The sequence below is a fragment of the Labrus bergylta genome, chromosome 16, assembly GCF_963930695.1.
Source record: "Labrus bergylta chromosome 16, fLabBer1.1, whole genome shotgun sequence".
Lineage (NCBI taxonomy): Eukaryota > Metazoa > Chordata > Actinopteri > Labriformes > Labridae > Labrus > Labrus bergylta.
The window spans coordinates 6,067,998-6,087,727 of record NC_089210.1 but is presented as its reverse complement, the minus strand read 5'-3'; the positions used below and the strand labels follow the sequence as shown (position 1 = coordinate 6,087,727).

General features: G+C 39.4%; 1 protein-coding gene across 1 annotated transcript; it reads right to left on the bottom strand.

Moving 5' to 3' along the window:
* Positions 1–204: 204 nt before the first annotated feature.
* Positions 205–10,000, bottom strand: LOC109993876 (polyserase-2). The gene is made up of 10 exons (XM_020646991.3): positions 9,866–10,000; positions 6,313–6,333; positions 5,866–6,028; positions 4,902–5,170; positions 4,242–4,387; positions 3,885–4,146; positions 3,491–3,662; positions 2,670–2,923; positions 2,418–2,515; positions 205–1,992 (listed from the first exon to the last, which is right to left on the bottom strand). Exons 1-10 carry the CDS (start codon positions 9,918–9,920, stop codon positions 1,663–1,665), a joined length of 1,770 nt encoding a protein of 589 aa, XP_020502647.2. The 5' UTR covers positions 9,921–10,000; the 3' UTR covers positions 205–1,662.
* Positions 10,001–19,730: the final 9,730 nt, after the last annotated feature.

Here is a 19,730-nt window from a genome sequence, read left to right as displayed (position 1 = left end):
GGGGTACACCCTGAACCCACGCATGCACCTGAAGAACATACAAACTCCACACAGAGAGGCTCCTGTCCAATGGGTATTCAAACCAGGAACCTCATCCCTGTGAGGCAACAGCGCCAACCACTGCACCACCTGCAGCTGTAATTTAAATCAATTTACGAATTTAAATGTAAAAACGTCAAAAAGCGACTAAAATGAATCTTCACGTAATATACAAGCAGTTTATTAAATTCATTTGTACAGTACTGTCACATCCACATTACAATTGTTTTTCATGGAAAATCAGTAGCTGAAGTTTAGATTTCAAAAAAGTAAAGTGCAGCTCAAGTGCTGATTCATTTCTGATAGAAATAAACATTTTAGTACAGCAGCTCTCTGACACAATGAGGTAGATGATGTGTTCCTTCAAAATAACCTTTTTCACTAATTTGTCGAAAGACACTTCCTATTTAACAATAATTCCGTTCTGTGTATGGACAAAGTCATTTTCAGTCAGTAAAAAATGTCACATGTTATCTTCTTATGATCCCTGGAGTGCCTAACTATATATGAAAACATTTGTTCAGTGCAGCTTTAAGAGTTCTTCATTTTACCCCTGATGCTCAAGACTCAGAGAAGCCAGCACCGATAATCTCCTCTCTAGAAACAAAAGAAAGTCAAGCCAGTGAGAACAGTGACCAGGATGAATCACGTTTTCTCGCAGGCTATAGAGAAATAAAGTAGTACTATAAGTAGTAGAAGTGCTTTCCTGAAGTGCTTTCCATCTTCTATATATAAGAAGTGAACTTAAGTCTTAAAGCAGAATTACGCCTTTGCAGAAGTCCAGCAGGGAGTGACTCCAAGCCCATTTGTAAACAAAATATATGTGAGAAAAAAAATTCTTCATAAATGTACGGCTATAGTAAACATTTTCCTGATGAGCTCCTGGTTTCATTATCAGAGTTTCAGGTCTTCTTCAACATATCATGATGTTCATTTAAATAATGGTGCTGTTTGGATTAAAAAGAACTTGGAACAGGGTATTTTTAGGGCATTGCTAAATTATGATTAAGTAATCACCATGACAACCAGTGCAGTAATGTTCTTACTGCACGAAGAACCCCTGAAGAGTCTGCTGTTCATGTCATTGTCAAATACATTTTGTTCTAATTTCCCATGAACCCAGAATATATTTTAGTCACTTATATCTTCTGTGATTTACATCTTTAAGCCATCCAAGCTAACCTGATAGCTTAGCATTTGCTAACCACTCAGTCCTCTCAGACTCAAACTGTTTTTCCAATTGTCACTCTCCAAAAACCACCAAAATGGCGTTCTAAGACCCCCGGCTTCAAAACATGCTAACTTCTGATATACAGTCAAGAGTAAATTCATATTTAAAACTATAGTAATTCAAAGATGACTTTAAATCTCCCTCAACACAGAAACACAGATTTTTCTAGATAATGAAATAATAATATAGTTTTAACTTCCTCAGTTTGCCCCTGCCAATTACCTTTGGCCAACATTAAACCAAACATTAGCTTTGTACCAATCACAGTACATAGTACATACAAAAAAAACGTCATGCAGTTTTATGCGAACAAATGTCTCTCAAATTCAAGTTTGCTTACATTCATCTGTGCGAGTCACATCATGTAAATCCCTTTTACGAGTGGGAGGTTTCTATGCAAAGAGTTGGAGATACACTGATAAGACAAGGATATGCAAAAGGACGAAGAGGGACGAGTGAGCGGGGCAATCCACACCGCTGGCAGTTGTCATGCTGGGGGAAGCTGTAGTGCTGTTGGAAGCTGTGGTGCTGTTGGAAGCTGGAGATAAGAACGTTCCTATCGCCGATGTCAAGAATGCCTGAAAGGTGCTCAGTTTGGTAAAGACCGTTAGATCTGCTTTCGCTACTCGACCTCGGGTGCTTGAGGTATTTTCAAATGATAACACGGACGCCTGGAACCAGGACCCATCCAGCTTACACATGAGAGGACCGCCAGAATCCCCCTAAACATAAAGGACAAAAAAAAACCCTAAGTTTACAGAACAAGGGAGTATTTGCCACAAAGCATTAAGTTAAATGTGTGAGGCATTCAAGCCCAGGAAAAACACTGCCACAAAATGTATCGTATCCTATTCTATCCTATTATATGGTAGCATAATGTATGGTATGGTATGTCAGGTTAAGTATCATAATGTGTTGTATAACCTTACCTACTGGACAGTACCATATCATACCGTACCATACAGTATTGTATCGTACAGAACAGTATTGTATCATGCTGCACTGTAGTGTACTGTATCTCATCACATCGTACCGTATCATATCATATTCATTTGATTAAAAAACAGACTTATATCATGTTATGTTGTAAAGTTTCAGATCAGCTACAAAAGGCCACGTTTGACAATCTACTACTTTAGTTTCTCACCTGCTCCAGTGTGAGTGATGCTGTACAAATCGTGTCACTTGATGACGTGTTTCCACAATTCACGATTGAGGTCTGTAATTCCTGCAGAACTTGTTCCTCTGACAATGGGGGAAAATAAAAGGATTATTATTACAGGTCACTTCCAGTAAACTACCTCAAATGGGCATACAAACTCTGTAAGAATGTCCATGTGTAAACATTTTATCTAAAGAGGTGAAGTGATAGAAGTGTTACTATGCTTCAAGGACTCACCCCCACCACGGCCAGAGCTCCAGCCGGCAGCCCAGCAGGTTGAGCCCTCTGAGAAGGTCTGTCCGTTGTCCAGACAGATGGGCTGGATATAGACTGACAGGGTGGGTTTGGTTGACAGTTGCAGCACTGCTACATTTGACCCACTGAGGTTGCTCAGGGTGATATTTGTCACATTCAGTGTCACCTCAAAAGGGTTGGATCCATTCTGTTTCAAACGACCCAAAACGACGGTCCATTCAGATGGCGTGGGGGAACTGTTGGAGGTAAAGAGAACACTTTGATTCACCTTTTTAGACTCTTCTCAAAGACAGTGCATTTGTCTTTTCAATCCAATGCTAATTGTTTCACATATGACCTTCTGGATATTCTTAGAAGTTGTTATTCTTAATGCCGGATCGAGGGTGGGTTGGGGTGGGGCGAGTCTAAGGAGGAAGGTCGTGACATAAAAAAGGACACCGCGGTCATATTGCTCACAAGACATCCAAGAGGGCGGGCCAAGCAGAGTCTGACACTACACAATCATTATTATTGGACATATCCACACTATCAATGAAAGAGTGGAAAACGTGTGCTGGAGCAGTAAAGAGTATGACGCTGCTTTCACATGCTCAGTGATTACGGCAGTTAGTTACTGGTCATGTGACATGAACACCATCAACCCGTTCTGAATTTTCTGAATCGACTATAGAAACTTTTCGAACCTACTAGTAATGTAGACCCCAAAATAGCTAAAGATGGAGCACCGTTTCAATAATAATGAAAGTCCCTTTTCATTGGCTCAAACTTAAAACAGAATACTGACATCACTTCAGGTGTCTCACCTTGAGAAGCAGTTGGCGTTGCTCAACACAGAATCCAAGGCAACCAAAGTCCCACCACACACATGGCTTCCATTCTTCTGCAGGCTCGCCATCCACGGCCACACACCAGCCTGTGTGACTGAGCTACCTCCCATTATACGAGAATTCAACGAAGCTTGACCACAGACCACAGCTGGAGAGAAAGCAAAAAAAGATCCATAAGTAAAGATTATCCTTTTAGAATGGTGCAGCCATGAAATACATGGAGTCCTTGGTTTGAATTTCTCCCTCAGTGTGAACGTTCAGCGACATGATCTCAAACAAGTTGGTGGTGTATCAACAGCTCATACTGACTATGTCAAATTAAGGCTAAAAAAATCAGCAGGTACTAATTCTGGACATGTCAGGCACTCACGGGCTACGGGAGGGATAGTGGTTGGTGCTGGTGGCAGGCCAGGACAGGTGACACTCAGGTCACTGTTAGTCCCAGTGGATGTGAAGACGATGTAGCCCGGCTGGTTGCTGGTGATGTGACTGTTGATCCACAACTGGTACTGGGACACTCGGGTGTATACTCCTGGAAAATTAGGCAGAGCACATCCAGCTCCAAAACTTACAACCCCCTCTAAGATCCAGACGCCGTTCTGCTTGCTCACCAGCGGACCTCCTGAATCCCCCTTTGAGAAAAAAAAAGGAGCGTTCAAGAGAGCTTCATCTTGGTAGTCACAGGTTGTCAGAATCTGTCCCAAATAACGATGTTCAAAATGCTCACCTGACAGGAGTCCCTTCCTCCAGCCTCTAACCCGGCGCAGATCATGTTGTCTGTGATACTACCCACTCCATAGTTACAGTTACATCTTCTGTTGCCCACTATTGGCACCTCCACCTCCATAAGGTTTTGAGGGGAAGGAAGGGGCACTGTAGAAAAACAATGTATGTTCAAAGATGTTGCCTCAAAACTGTTTTCCACAAATTGGAACTTTTGAATATTTCCTCGTAAATGAACATTTTTGATTTTAAACCTAGCTTGTACAAGTTTTGACCAATGGTAGTGCTCCGTTTTCAACTGGTCCAAATGAACTGAGCACATAACTCCAACTTCTTCTGACCTCTGCTGGTTACCAGTTAGTTTTAGAATTGATTGTTAGAAGTATTGCTAGTTTTTAAAGCCTTACATGATTGGGCACCACTTTACTGTTTGAGATCCTCTGGCAGAATTATCATAGGGCCTTCTCTTATATTTATTGTGATTATCTTAATATCTAAGTATAACTTTCTTTCTCTATGTTTTGTTATCTCTTGTATTATGTAGTGTACATGTGAGGCACTTTGTAATTCTGTGTTTGAAGGATGCATTATAAATAAAGTTATCATTATTACTATAACTTTTCTGGAAAAAAAGAAAAAGTAATCAGGTTGATTTCAGACGCACCTCCACTTCCAATGGTGCCCCAGCCGGTAACCCAGGCGTCGATGCCGCTGAAGAAGGTGCTGCCCGGGGCCGCCAGGCACACGGGCAGGATGAAGTTGGTGAAAGTCACAGTTGAGGACAGTTTCAGGAGTGCGATGTCGTTGTCACTAGTAGCAGCGTTGTAGTCAGGGTGGACAATGATTTCCATTACCGACCTGGACACTTCGTTGGAGTTGGTTCCCTCCTGACTCTGTCGGCCCAGATACACCAGCAGACTGCTGGCAGCAGTGCTAAAGTGACCACAAGAGAAGAAAGCAGTGATCAGGCATAATCAACAGTCTGGACAAGAAAACTGTCAAGTCGTGTTTGTTTCCCAAAAGGCAGATGGCTGTTCGCCATGAGTTTGGTTCTGCTAAAGGTTTCTGCTTTTTTTTCTTGCCCCTGTTGCCAAATGTTGCTAAACGCTCACTCATAGTGTTTGGTCCATGTAGAATATTGGAATGAATATGAATATGCTGCGTTTTGCACACACTGCAGGCGTCCATTTTTAGTCGCCCACGGTGGAAATGTCGACATACAAAGCTATATTAAAACGAGCAAACAGTGGGCACAGGCTGAAAGGGGAACTGTTGAGAACAACTATAGTGAGTTTAACACCACAGTGACAACCAACTTAAACAAACTGCTCAGGAGGAAGCATTTGTGCACCTTGAGTGACCAGTGCAGGTCACTGATTGGTGGATCGATACTTTGGGGTTTGTGGTCAAATTAAAGTGTGTCGAATTGAGGTTTGAAAATATGGTCACTCTAACATAGAGCTAAAGGTAGCTCTTGGCTCTGTGATACCATTTTTGTCAGATGACACCTTGAAATCAAATATTGGGTGCTTGAAACAAATCTTTACTGATTGAAAAGTTATTCTTCCATTGAAAAAGAGTTTAAGGCTTCATGAGGGACTCCACATTTGACTATTTCTGACTCTTACCGTTGGAAGCAGTGAGCAGCAGACATCACCCACTGGTTGTTAATGAGGGACCCTCCACAGAAGTGAAACCCAGATCGGTGCAGACTGACCTGCCATGGCCAGCTGCCTTGAGGAGCCACCTGTCCTCCAACAATCCTGTTGTTGAGTGGCGGTTTCCCACACACTAAAAATGGATAGAAAACAAGCGCACAAGGTAAGTAATCCTCTCCCCTCCCTGAAGCATTGCATCTCTGGGTTTAGGATTAAGATCCGGAGTGTGCCGGGATATTTCAAGGTGTGGCTGATCAAACATAATTAAGGTAAAAATGTTTTTTTATTTCACAACCAGTCTAAGCATTCTGTTGCTTTTAATGACACGCTGTTTTTACGGTAACCATAATAATAAAAAAAGCAAAAACAACATTTATACTGCCATAAATGAGTGAAAGAAAAATAACCAGGACTCACCATCAAGCTGTCCGAGACACTCTGAAAAAAAGAAGACCAAACATCTTCATTCAACAATTCAGAAATCTCCTGAACTCATATACGGCTAAACATACATGGAAGGGGTTTTAAAGAGGGGGCACACTTTGAACCCCCCTCCTCCCCCAGCTGACACACAGGGGGAAATATTTTTTTCCAGCTCTCTCCAAGACTTCTCCGACTCTTTCATTCACTCAGAAATCATCATGATCATGAAAGGTTTAACTTTGCCAAGCTTGAGGAGGTGTTCCCTCGTCTTATTTTTGGCATTTCTGCTGATGCATTTTATTCAGTCGTTATCAAAACATTTTATAGAGAGATCGACTTCTGCTGAGAGTTTTGACCTCTCGTTGAAACGGTTTGATGACTTCAACATTTTTGTGGCATTGAGTAAGTGTGCAGGCCTTTCTCCTTTGTCCAGTTTCCACATAGACCCACATATGTCATTATTAACTGTCTTTAAAAAAACGTAACTGTGTGACATACAGTACATGGTACTAGGAGTATAGAAGTATTAAGTAAATGGGGATTTGAAATGTCACATTTGTTTAAGTGGCATTGCATTCTTATTTAGATGTGTGACCCTCTGTCCTCAACCTGAGTTTGGTTGCGTAAAGTTGAACAATTAACACATACAGGTGAAATCATTCAGCATGCAGGCGACTGAACAAAAAGGGTCTCAGAACATTGACACATGTCATTAAACCCTGACGTTTCAAAATCTTACGCAAAGGAGCAGAAAAATAACAACAATGACAGAACTTCCTATATTGACAAACAATTTAAATGCTGTTATTTGTGCGTGAGTGAGCAGTGGCGTCATTGTCTGCGTGTTTTTTTTTATTTTCTAGAATTTTTCACACTCCTGTTGTTTTAATGGATCTCACTGTTGTGTGGCAGCAGTGCCTTAGTGTGTGCACATCTCATCTGACAGGTTTTACAGTCAGGTCTAGCAGGATTTTTGCACTCTTTCAGTTTAAGTTCATTGTTGAGGTTGTTTACAGGATCTAGTTTTTGCCTCTTGTATTTTGGTAAATGTTATTTTTTCCTTTTAAAATCCAGTTGTTTACATTTTTTTATACAGAGTAATCAAATGAATCTTGAACCCCTCCTCTAACATGTCGACCCTTAGAGCCTCTGGTCACTCTGCTGTTCCTACATTATATGAAAAAGGAAAGCGAATATATACCTTCTGTGTGTATCTTGCCCTACGGTTTCTCTGGGGTTAAATCTTAAAGACTTAAAGATTGATTTCTGGTCAGATTAACGTCGTCCTGTAGGAGTTGTTATGTGGACTCGAGGGTTTTTCTAAGATTTACTTTTACTTTTATTGATCCCGTGAGGGGAAATTCTGTTTTTACACTCTGTAAGTCATGCAACACACACATAGGCTGAAATACACACACATGCACAAACAGGATCCTATGGACATGCACTAATGGAGAGATGTCAGGGTGACGGAGCTGGTGGTGGGGAGGGGGTTTGATGCCTTGCTCAAGGGCACCTCGGCAGTGCTGAGGAAGCAATCTGGCACCTCTCCAGCTACCAGACCAACTTCCATATTTGGTCCGCGCTGAGACTTGAACCGGCGACCCTCCGGTTCCCAACCCAAGTCCCTACAGACTGAGCGACTGCCGTCCACATTCTGTGATGTGGATGACGGTCCTGCTGCTACTCGATGACTAAAATGTTCAAGTTCCATCTATTCCTCAGCTAACGCTTCACAATCGGCTTCACGATGAGGTGTGGCTCCACCTTTACTTGCCAATCCACCAAGCACCGATCCTCTGAGGAGTGGAGACTGAAATCTGTGCCGACGCATTTTTAAAAGTGGCTCTAATCTCGTAAAGAAAGCCTGGTTAATACCACAAGTATTCATTTCATTTTATGATATGTAAAAATCCAAAGAGAATCACTTAAAGCTCAGATTAGGTAACATAATTGAAACATTTTAAAATCAATGGTCCACAGGTCGTAGCACCAGGTTGGTCTCATTATAACATCATATTCTTTAGAATCAATTAAAGACTTTCAAATCTCCTTGAATGAAGCTAAAGGAGTTAAAAAAGTAAGAAAGCTGCAGCAATATTTTATCATTGACCTTAAAGGTGCACTATGGAGCTTTGGTAGAGAAATGTGGAAATTGGATAAATTTACAGATGCTGTGGTAAATGTTCTTAACTCTGTACACAAACTGTCCAAAGAGGAAAATGTGGTCCCTGTAACACTGTTTTAAGATAAAATTCTACGTGAGAAGTTATGGTGGCAGGCCCAAATCAGTGAATCCGTAACTCTCCTGGTAGCTTTTTAGCTCCAAACAGTGTCCAGAGATCCATTTTCTCTTTGAGTAAAGTTTGTGTATTCAGTTCAGAATACCACCAAGACTGTCCAACATGGAAACTCAGACAAGAAACTCTCCCCTCACTCTGAGCTCAATCTGACTCAATGGAAGGGTTTAAAAATGTCTATGAATCCGTCTACACGTTCTTAATGGTCATTTAAATATTTCATCTCACTCCACAAATATTCATTAACACACTAAATAATCACATTTTAAGCGTTTTTCCAGAATTACATTGCAAGTCACATTAATATCTTCAAATATTAAATACAGAGAACAATCAGAGAGGAAACATTATGTTCAGGTTACTGCTACTATCATTAAATACACGTTTTCATAAAAGTGTTAAATAATGAAAACTGCTCCTTTAAGGTTGCTCAGTGATTGAATTAAATCTGGAATCAAACCCAAATAAACACGACGCTTTTATGAAGCCGCATCAGTTGTTTCAATTCAATTCAATTCAATTCAAAAAAACTTTATTTGTCCCCGGGGGGCAATTCAAGGTCTAAAGGTTGAGGACATATTTGAAGATGCTGTGATTTATGGTGTTAAGGCTGAATATAATTAATGCACAGAGTGAGTGACGGGACGACATCCACTCAGAGGCTGCTCAGCTGATAATTAAAAACCACAAATGGAGAGTTGTAGGTAGGGAAATCATTTGTTTGTTTGTTGTAAAACAGGACAAATGAAGGCCTCAGTTCTGTCAGGAGCACATTTAAGTTAGAACGGTTTTAAGGTTAGAGTATTTTCAGAATTAAAGGGTTCTCACTTTTTTTTCCATGTCTGTCCAACTACTTTGAATAAAGCTTACTTTGCACGGTTGTTCTTTTTTTAAACATTCGCTCTAACGTACAACACAATAATCTGGAAGAGTTCAGAAGATTTTCTTAACAAGAACAAGACTTTCAATACTGCTTTGTTGTTTCTCTCATTATATCTGATTTGTGTATATTTTGATTCGGTGTGTCAGTATTTTGGCTTTGTATATTTTATCACTAATGTTGTGTGAAAGGCTGGTTTTTAAAATAAGAGTTTGCACAGAGTTACAGTTGTGCAACACTTTGCTCTTCTTTACTAATCAACTTCATTCTGAGAGTTTCTCCGGCATGCAGCAGTGAGTGGATCTCAAACATGATTGGTTCAGGTGTGTGCGTTGAGGAGGAGGGGGGGAGGAAAGGGAGTCCTTACCTTGATTGAAGAAAGTCAGCAGGGTTGCCGCACAGATCACTTTGTGGAGAGCCATAACTGGAAGTCCATAATATCTGAGTCTGCTCTGGCATAAATAAGCTTCTTCTCCCCTCCCTCTCTCTGCCTCCAACACAAACACACCTCTCTCTGCTCCACTGACAGGTGCCGTCACCTGTCCAATGACACACCCAACAATTCTCCACTTATCACCTTTACAACACAAGCCTCCCTCTCTTAGATATGCACTTATTTACAGTTATTGTGGAAAAAGACTTCACTATTATTCCAGTGGCTCCAAACCTTTCTTGGCTCATGAACCTTCATTGACTTCCCAAGTGTGTTTTCAATCATGTAGTAGTTTTTTCTACTGTGTTTCAAGTCAAACAATCTATCAGTAAATCTTTATTTGTATAGCATCAATTCACAACAAATGTAATCTCAAGACCTTACTCATTGCTTTATACAAAGACCCAACGTTAATCCATCATGAGCACAGCACTGAGCAACATTTGGTAAGAAAAAACTGTCTTTAGAATGTGCGACTTTTTGATCCAGTTGATGTCACCGTTGAGCACCAGCATGAAACCAAAACAAACTGCTGTTTGGCAAAACCTCCGCTATTCTATAGCCTTCGCTCTCCTCCAGCAGCACACCTCCAACCCCCCTCCCCTCAAGTTCGCACAAAGGAGTTATCAATTACAACGCACCATAATTAAGCACCATCGAGAGGTGGACAAAATTGTCCTTTGCTCGAGCTGCAATCACCTGTGTCCTGCATTGTCGTGTTAGCAGGCTAATGGTAGCACACTTTGGTTAACTCATAGCTTCATATTGCACATAAATAGACACGGAATGATTGTGCTCTAAAGACACTTACGTAACATCCACATGAGCAGGGAGTGTGTTATTCTTTTTTTCTCTAGTCCTTGACTAAAACAGCTTTAAACTCAAGGCCGTCCCGTCCATGTATACATGATGTAAACATAGCTCCAACAACAATACACCTGGCAGGACTCGTGCTTCTCACTCATTGTAGACAGTCATGACTCAGAGACATTTACAGAGGAGATACTTGATTTCTGCTGAATTTATGTGCAAAAAGTTGTACATTCTTCCTCTAACAGGCAGAAATCTTGAGCAAACCCAGACTCATGATGAACAGCCATCTGCCTAAAGTGTGTAGGGCTTTAAAGACGGGATGGGGGAGATGCAGGAAGAAGGATTGGGGCGAAACAGACAGGGGGGGTGGCAGTCCATAGCAGCCGGCCGTCCCCAACAATCAGAGGAACCCACCAATCCCGAGGAAACCTATGAGACAAGAGAGCTCAGGAGCTCCCAGGAAAAATAAGTGGTTGAGTATCTTATGTAGGATGAAGATTTACAAATAATGGCATTTAATTTTAAGGTGCAGCTTTAACTACACAAAGCCGAGAATGCTGCTGTACTTTCACTTGAAACTCAAACTACATGAAACTGAATAAACTTGTTTTGTTTTACAGTCATGGCAGCTTTAAACTTGTATTTGATTACAATCCAAGGGACTTATAACTGGAAAGTCCAAGTCAGAAGACAAAGAACCACGTTGAAATTGCATGATATGCCTTCCCGTACGTTGTATGTTTATGAGATACAGCAGGGTTAATGATTCAGCTGTGCTAACGAATAAGCTCACCAAAAAACCAAAACTACAGGTAAATCTTCACTCACATTAAAAGGTAGGATTAATCAGTTGCAGCCAGAAAAAGTTGAATCTCCTCTGAGTAGATTTGATCTGGTTATGAAGACTGAAATGAATCACAATGCCTCTTTACGACCTACAAAAGCAAATGAGACCCTCAGCATTAAGATTGATAATGTCCTTATCATTATGTTTCATGTTTACAACCGTTGCTGCAGGGTGGGTGTGTGACTAATGCACACCGGCCCTTAGAATGTGAAATCACCATCATTAATAGGTATTAAACTGTTATTTCAAGGTTAAACTGTTACATAATCTCGCTTTACATACATTTATCTTCCCCGTCCCCGAGTTGTTTTTTAAAAGAATGCAGTTCACCTCAATGTGTTCATTCATGACATTTAACCTTTACTCAAAGTTACTCAAAGTCAGAATCTGTTTTTTTTTTTCACTTTAAGCATCAAGAATGCAAAAGGCCTTGTTTTTTTGTTTATTCTTTTCCTTTGAACATAAGTTGAAGTTGACAAGACTTTCCTGTTTGTTAAGAAAAGGGAGGAGCACTTGGTTTCATTCCAAAAAGATAACCATTTACTGACATTTAATAAAAAAGTATCTGCCATCAAGTGTCACCTGGTCACATTCCTGCATCTCTGCACTTAAGTCTGTTCATTGTCTGTTCAACTGCCTTTTCACGTCTTCAAATCTATAAGACCTTTAAGGGATCTTTAGTATATTTTTGCTCATCTTTGAGACTCACACGCTCTGATTAAGGAGACACCTTTAAAAAAACGGGTGTCCCCTCCTGGAGGTCATAGGTCATTTCAGTTAATTTCTACTAACAAGAAGAAAACATGAGACAATGAAAACATGAACATAATTTTTTCAGACTTTAACCATGGCGGAAAATGTTTTCTGAAGCAACCAAAGGGTAATATATAGAATTAACATCTCCCCCTACTTTAATCAAAACTGAAAGTAATTAGTGGAGGTGGGGGAAAAAAATCGATAAAACATAGTATCGTGATATTTTGTGTGCCGATATTATATCGTCTCATGGCTGGCCAAGTATCAATATTTTATTCATATTTATAGCAAATATGCTGCTTTCATTTTTTAATTGCTGAATTGGTTGCACAATTGTTCAAAATGACTGCCACTGTAAACAACAGAGGTTCAAAGTAACGAATTACATTTACTCGCGTTACTGTAATTGAGTAGTTTTTTGGTGTACTTACTACTTTTTAAGTCGTCTTTAAACTCTGTACTTTTACTTTTACTTAAGTAGGTTTTCACACTTAAATAGAAATCAAGTATATTCTCTGAAAATAACTCTGTGAGTCATGACTGTCGACAATGGGTGTAACACCCGAGTCCCACTGTCCGTGATGTTTTCAGAGTCAAATCTTCAGTTTGTTAACATCGCTCGGACAGACAATAAAAGTTGTTTATTTGAGGGACTAGAGAAAAGAAGAATAACATACTGTACTCACTGCTTAACTGTGTTTCTAGATCACGCTCATTTCAGGTAAATTTACATGCAGTGTGAAGATACGAGCATAATAAAGATCGCTAGCATTAGCATGCTAACACAACAATGCACCACAAGTTGTTTTGGTTTCATGCTGGTGCTCAAGGGCGACATCTGCTGGATCAAAAAATCGCATATAAAGCTTTTAAACATTTCCCTTCATAAAACAGCCTATATAATATTGTTAGGTGGGGGTTGTTTCTGTTTGTATAAATCCAATGAAGAAATCGTGAAACAGACTGGAGATTATAACACCATTTAATCGGCCGAGGTCAGACAACTTCATCAAACAAGCACGCTTCCAAATCACTTGACTGACAAAGTGCTGACAAAGTAACAGTGTTCACAGTGCTGCTTATATTCTGTCAAAAAGGTGCAACCCACAAATTCCTTTCTATTTGGGTGCATCACCATAAAACAATAAAGATGACACTGATTTGTATACGTAACAACTGTAGACTCTCTGTCTAGCAAACAGTTGCTGATAACATATAGTTGGCTCCTCTCCATTTATAGATCTGCTACTACTTAGGTGCTTCACTCATATAAGGTTACAGCTTCAGACACCTAAAGGTAGGAGTGTTAACACGTGGTAGACAGACTTGAATAATACATTTCACGAAGTTACCAAGATTAATGAATTTCATGAAAATTCGTACTAACAAATATACATATAATCCTTGATTATTTATTCATCATTATGTATATTTTGTTTTTGTCAATGGGGTAGAAAATTAAATGTTTATCTGAAAAGATAAATCTTTGTAAAGGTTGGCCTTTACTTAAAAAAACTTTGAAATTAAAATCCCCTCGTCCTTTTTTCACGACATGCGAGAGATGCGTTGTTAAAAAAAGTAACTTTTACTTAAAGTACATTTTAAACAAGTTACTTTTTACTTTTACTTTGAGTACATTTTTAAACTGGTACTTTTACTTGTACTTAAGTAAAATTTTATCAAAGTAACAGTACTTTTACTTGAGTAGAATATATTAGTACTCTTTACACCTCTGATAAACAAGGTGTTGACTGCATGCTTCCAGTATCAAGTGGTGAGTCTGTGGCCTTCAAAGAACTAGAAGAATTAGAAAAAACACCTACATATGGAAAATGGCTATAATATGAAATCTTGCAAGTCATATTGAGTAGATACTGACACACAATCAGTTAAACCCTCGCTTTCACTTAATTATTATATGCTCTGGTCAATTACAGTAAATGCAACCAGGTCATCTGACTAATTATAGGACTTGTGAAACCAACTATCTGCCACAGTAATGTTACAGGTTTATGGGCATGAGTAATTGTGCAAATATGCAGGTCAACTTTTTATTGCACATGCATGATTGTAATCAATTAGCTTATCACTAACATTGAAGTTCTGTTGTTCAGTTAAAACAATTTCAATTGAAAATCAACATTAATTCCATAGTTCAGTGTTTCCCAAAATGTGGGCCACGACACCCTGGTGGTCCGTGCGGGTACTGCAGGTGGGCGGTGAGAAAACCTCAGCCAAGCAGAAAAATAAAAAATATCACAATGATGATGATTTACCATGACTCAACAATTTAGGTGATAAGTAAGTCCTGTCACGACTATTCTCGGACATTATATCATAATATTTTACAATCGGTTATCTTTCTTGTGTGTGTCTACCATGTTGTCATGTCTAATTGAGAAGGACAGCTGTATGAAACGTACTGGTCCCCTTCAGTTGTAGTGTGAAAAGTACAGATTTAAACAGTGTGACATTTATTTGCATAAACCGACAGCCTCTAGAATTCTGACATAAACAATACACTAATATAAAAAGCATTTAGTTGTGTAAACTATGAACAACAAAATAAACTGGTTCAGCAATCGGTCCCGCACAAGGCATTACGGGAAACAAGGCATGACGAGCTGTCGCTACTGACTATCAAGAGTTTACCCGGTCGGACATTACAGGTATTTTAAGGTAGTGGAGTTAGTCTATGCAGTACAATTTTTTATTGCAGAGACACAAAGACGAGGACGAGATCCTGTGTGCATTTACAGAGCTAAGTTTTCAGTGTGTTTTGGGTGGGGGGGGGGGGTCTGCTTCTCCTCAATTCAGTCCCTTCAGTCCTGTGAGCAGAAGTTGATAGTTTACTATCAAGTGGAGAATAAATAATAAATAAGAGTTTGAGTGGTGTAATGGCCGTAGATACACATACCTTCCTTTACTAAACGTACTTGTTGGGTCACTTTCGACTGAGGTGCTTTTTTTCCAGGAACATATGACATCGAAGCAGTTAAACTGGATCAACAAGTCTCAGATCACAGACATTTCTTCAAGTTTTTCAAGTCTGTTTCAACAGTTAGGAGTACAGGTGTGTGTGTGTGTGTGTGTGTGTGTGTGTGTGTGTGTGTGCAGGTATGCAGAAGTGAACTGATTTAATCCACACAGCACCGGGAAATCAAGACCACAAAAAGAAATCTGGATGAACCAGTGAGGCGGATAATGGCAACATGATCAGATAGAAAAATATTGTATTATCTTAAATAAATTAAAATGTAAAATTTTATATACATATTTTAAATATGTTGTGTTTTTAATAAGCACACACGGTTCTTCATAGAACAAACAAAACAAACTGCACCTTCACACATCGACCAAAACCGAAGAAGACCAGCATCAAAGAAACGTATCTAATCTATTGCAGTACTTTAGTGCATTAGTTTTATCTGTGTTACCATGCCAACCTAAATACACATACATCTAATTATGAATGTTTATTTGTTTCAGTTTTTGATAAGGACAGAAATATTGTAGAGCACTGTTTTGAGGTAATTCTTTACACAAATGGCCCGTCTACATTTTGATGATTGACAGGTCTGTTGTTTACCTTGGTTAGCCTCTGGGATTAGCATGTTAGCAAGCTTTACCATACTGCTGATTAAAGCTGAAGGGGATGGGGATGTCTTAATGTCTGCTGGCATTTCTTCATAAACCAAATTATCGCGCCAAAAACCACCGAGCCAAGCTTCATTTAATGTCGTCGATTACAACATCCTGGTCCTCTGATCAAACAGAGATTGAGAAATCTCTTGGTATCAGAACGGTAATGGATCAACAACTCTTGGGTGTTAGCTCGGTATCATGTTGTATGCTGCCTTTCAAGCATTCACGATTGGCATCCAACTAATCAATGTCATCTATCATACAGAGAGGTTTGCCAATTTACTGCTGATCTGTCATGTTTTTGACAAAAAAAAATGGACCTGACGATGGCGCTAGATAAAATGTCTAAGCATCCCAAAAGTTGTATTGTCGTTTCTCAAGGAGGAAATGAATGTCTCCAGTTTCTTGACAATCCATCAAGTTGTTGTTGAGAAATTTAGAAGAAGCAAACAAACACATTTGTACCTGGTTCTTCTGTTGCTTGAAGAGAAAAAAATGTAGGGTTACCAAAGTCACAAGGATGCATCCTCTGGTGCACTATTTATTATATAGTTAGGACATTGATGTAGGAACAGACTGGTGGAGCAACAAAAATTGCAATTTTAGAACTGAAATGAGAGGTTTATCAAGCGTGTTCAGAGGGCTGGCACGGGCCCCCCTAGCAATGTGATTGGACAGCCTGGGTGCCATCCGAAAAAGTCCTAAATTGTGATTGGTTCTTTGCCCTGTCAGAGGCGGGACTTATGTCTTGGGGGATTTTTCTTTTTTAAATATCAAAGTAGCACATTTTCTTTTGTTTGTACTTTACATTCAAAATAAAAACTTTGGCCATGTATTTCATAAGACAGGTTAATGAGAAAGTAATTCACACGCAGCTGCATGCATCTCTTTCAGTACTTTAAAATGTGACTTTGAACATACATCTTGTGTGTTTAAAAAGTTAAGCTAATATTGCAATTGTCCCATGGTATAAAGCAGGCTAGATATTATTGGTGGGGTAAGAAAGGGTTAATGATTTAGATTTATTTGTGTGTGTTTGCGCGCACATCACACTTCAGGCCACCCCTGCATAAGTCAGTGCCCCAGTTGGGTCACCCCAGTCCAAAAAGTCTGGATACGCCCCTGTGTATTCACCTATTAAAGGTTATAGTTTACAAAACACTTTCCCTTAAAAAAATTATTTAAAAAATCTGAACAATGTCACAACTGTCAATTTGGAGAAAGGGGGAGAAAAATCACAGTTCATATATCAATCATCAGAAACACACCTCTTCTTTAATTAATGTGCAGAGCATCAGGGAGGCAGCCATTGTTGATAATAAGGCCATTGTGACATTAATTATACCCCGATAACATAATACCCAAGGCGCTTATTTAATCAGTGACTGTCTGTTCTCAAACTGGCTTTACAGGAAAGTGACTCTGGTTATATATGCAGTGGCCTGATTGTTGCCCTGGATTCATGTTAGCAGCTTGCTTGCATTCATGGTTTCATGGAACTTCATGCAAATACTGTGTGTCGTTAGAAGTCGCTGTGTCTAACACATGTGCATGCACAAAGACAGCAAACATGGCGGAAAATTACAACGGAGGATTAGGGCCAGAGAATAATCTCATAAATTAATGAGTTCGAGCCTGCGCAAAATGATGAAAGTAGAACTCTTAGTATTAAGTATTTTCCTCTGCAGACAACTTCCTCCAAGTCAGTGTGGTTCTTTCTTAGGAAAAAGCCAGTTTCTTGCAGTATCTTTTCAGGGTGCTGATATTTTAAAGACAATGTTAAGATGATGTGCCAAAAGCATGTTTAGTTTCATATCTGCATAAGTAAAGCCCCAACACAACTATTTGTGTCTGTTATCGGTCTGCCTTGTTAATGTGTCTCATGTGCAGAGCCAGTTTGGGTCCTGTTCATCATTTTACAGATAAACAAGTTCTTGAAAGGTGAAGTGAAAACTTCTCTTGAACTGTTTTTACCGACTACACAAGGAAGAAGCCTATTTCCTTATTAGTGAAACCTTTAGGACAAGATGCTCATTGTTTGTCATTTGAGAACAGGATGCTGCAGCTCTTCTGATATAGACTAAAATAACAACTTTATTCTTTTATTCTTTAAAGACTTTAAGAGTTCTACTTTCATCATTTTCACGCAGGCTGGTCTCGAACTCGTTAATTTACGACTCTAATCTTGAATTTTTTTTTTTTTTAACGTGGCCCTGATCCTCCGTCGTAGAAAATGAGATGAAAAGGTGACTGATTATAAAGATGTAACTAAAGGCCTGTTCATACATCAAGCAGCTATGAGGAGATGTTTTTACATCGTAGTACAGTTTACAGTATATCTTTGCCAATCCCGTTCTGAACATAAAAGCAGTATAACCGTAGAAACCCCGATCTTACTTCCTCTTAAATATGTAATCCATTATTCTTCAAGATTTTACTGGCAAAGTTTTATGATCTTTAGTTCTGCCTGCCGTGACTTACTTTGTTGGAATCTGACGAGCTGGCAGCTGGTTGTCTGGTTTGTTTTGAAGGGCAAATACATTAGAAGCAAAAGTCATTAAGAGCTGTAAAAAAAAGAAATGGTTCGGTGCATCTTTAAACTTAGTGTCAGCAAGCTTGAACCGTTTCCAAGTTTGAACAAAGGGAACTGTCAAACAAATAGTTCATCAACATGTAAATGCCTCAGGCCAGCCGCTCACTGACAAGACAGAAACTATGCTAGAATCACAAATGAGGTCATGCTTAGATGATTATTTAAGGCTCAACACCTAATCGACCCAATTTATAATTTTTTAGGATTATGAAGGCTTAAACTCAATCCATCACTGGTAGAGCAAACATCCTTAACAAACTACACTGAGGTGAACTCGAACCTGCCTGATGATGTTTGCAGGATGAGGATTTAAGTTTGAATTTAAAAAAAAAACAGACACATTGTTTTTGTTTTATCAACACTTTCATTTGAAACGGACATCAACACAAACTCATGAATGATAAATACATTATTAATAATAATAATAATAATAATAATAATAAGACTTCTGTCCCAACAGAAATGTTTAGACACAGATGTGAGGCCTCATTTACAAAAAAAGCATCCTCATAATGATTTGGTCTCCCACGACAAAGAGAAAAATATTTAGAACTGGAGGGCTGAAGTCAAAAACCAGATATACTGAGAACAATCGTTGGCATCTCAACTGAGATCTATGACTCGACTGTTTGGATTTTGGCACAAGTGCAAATAGTTTTGCGTCTTAAGTTCCCGTAAAATGCACAATGATTTTCAGTTTTGCTTCCTGTACATTGTAAAGCTCCAACTTGAGCTCTGATACCGCTTTCGAAGCTGTGCAAAAACACAGATACATTTCAATAAAAAGATCCTTGTCTGGAACAGGCTACCTTCGGAGTGGGAATAGGATTCCTGACTCGGTGGGTGGGTATGGGGTTAACTGGGTTGGGCGGGAGAAGGCAGGAATGGGGTTTACCAAAGATAACCACAGCACAATGTCAACTCTTATGCCAACTGTATGTTTTCTTATCATCTGTGCAAACGAATAAAACAATTTTGGAAGAAAAATAAAAGATCCTTGTCTGTGAATATCGGCATTTAGCCTGGAGTTATCTTTTTTCTATGCTCTTTATCTGTAAAAAAAAAAAAGAGGTCGGATTTGAACCCATGACCGCTGCGACGAGGACTAGCCTCTGTACATTGGGCACGCAACAAAAACCCTAGGA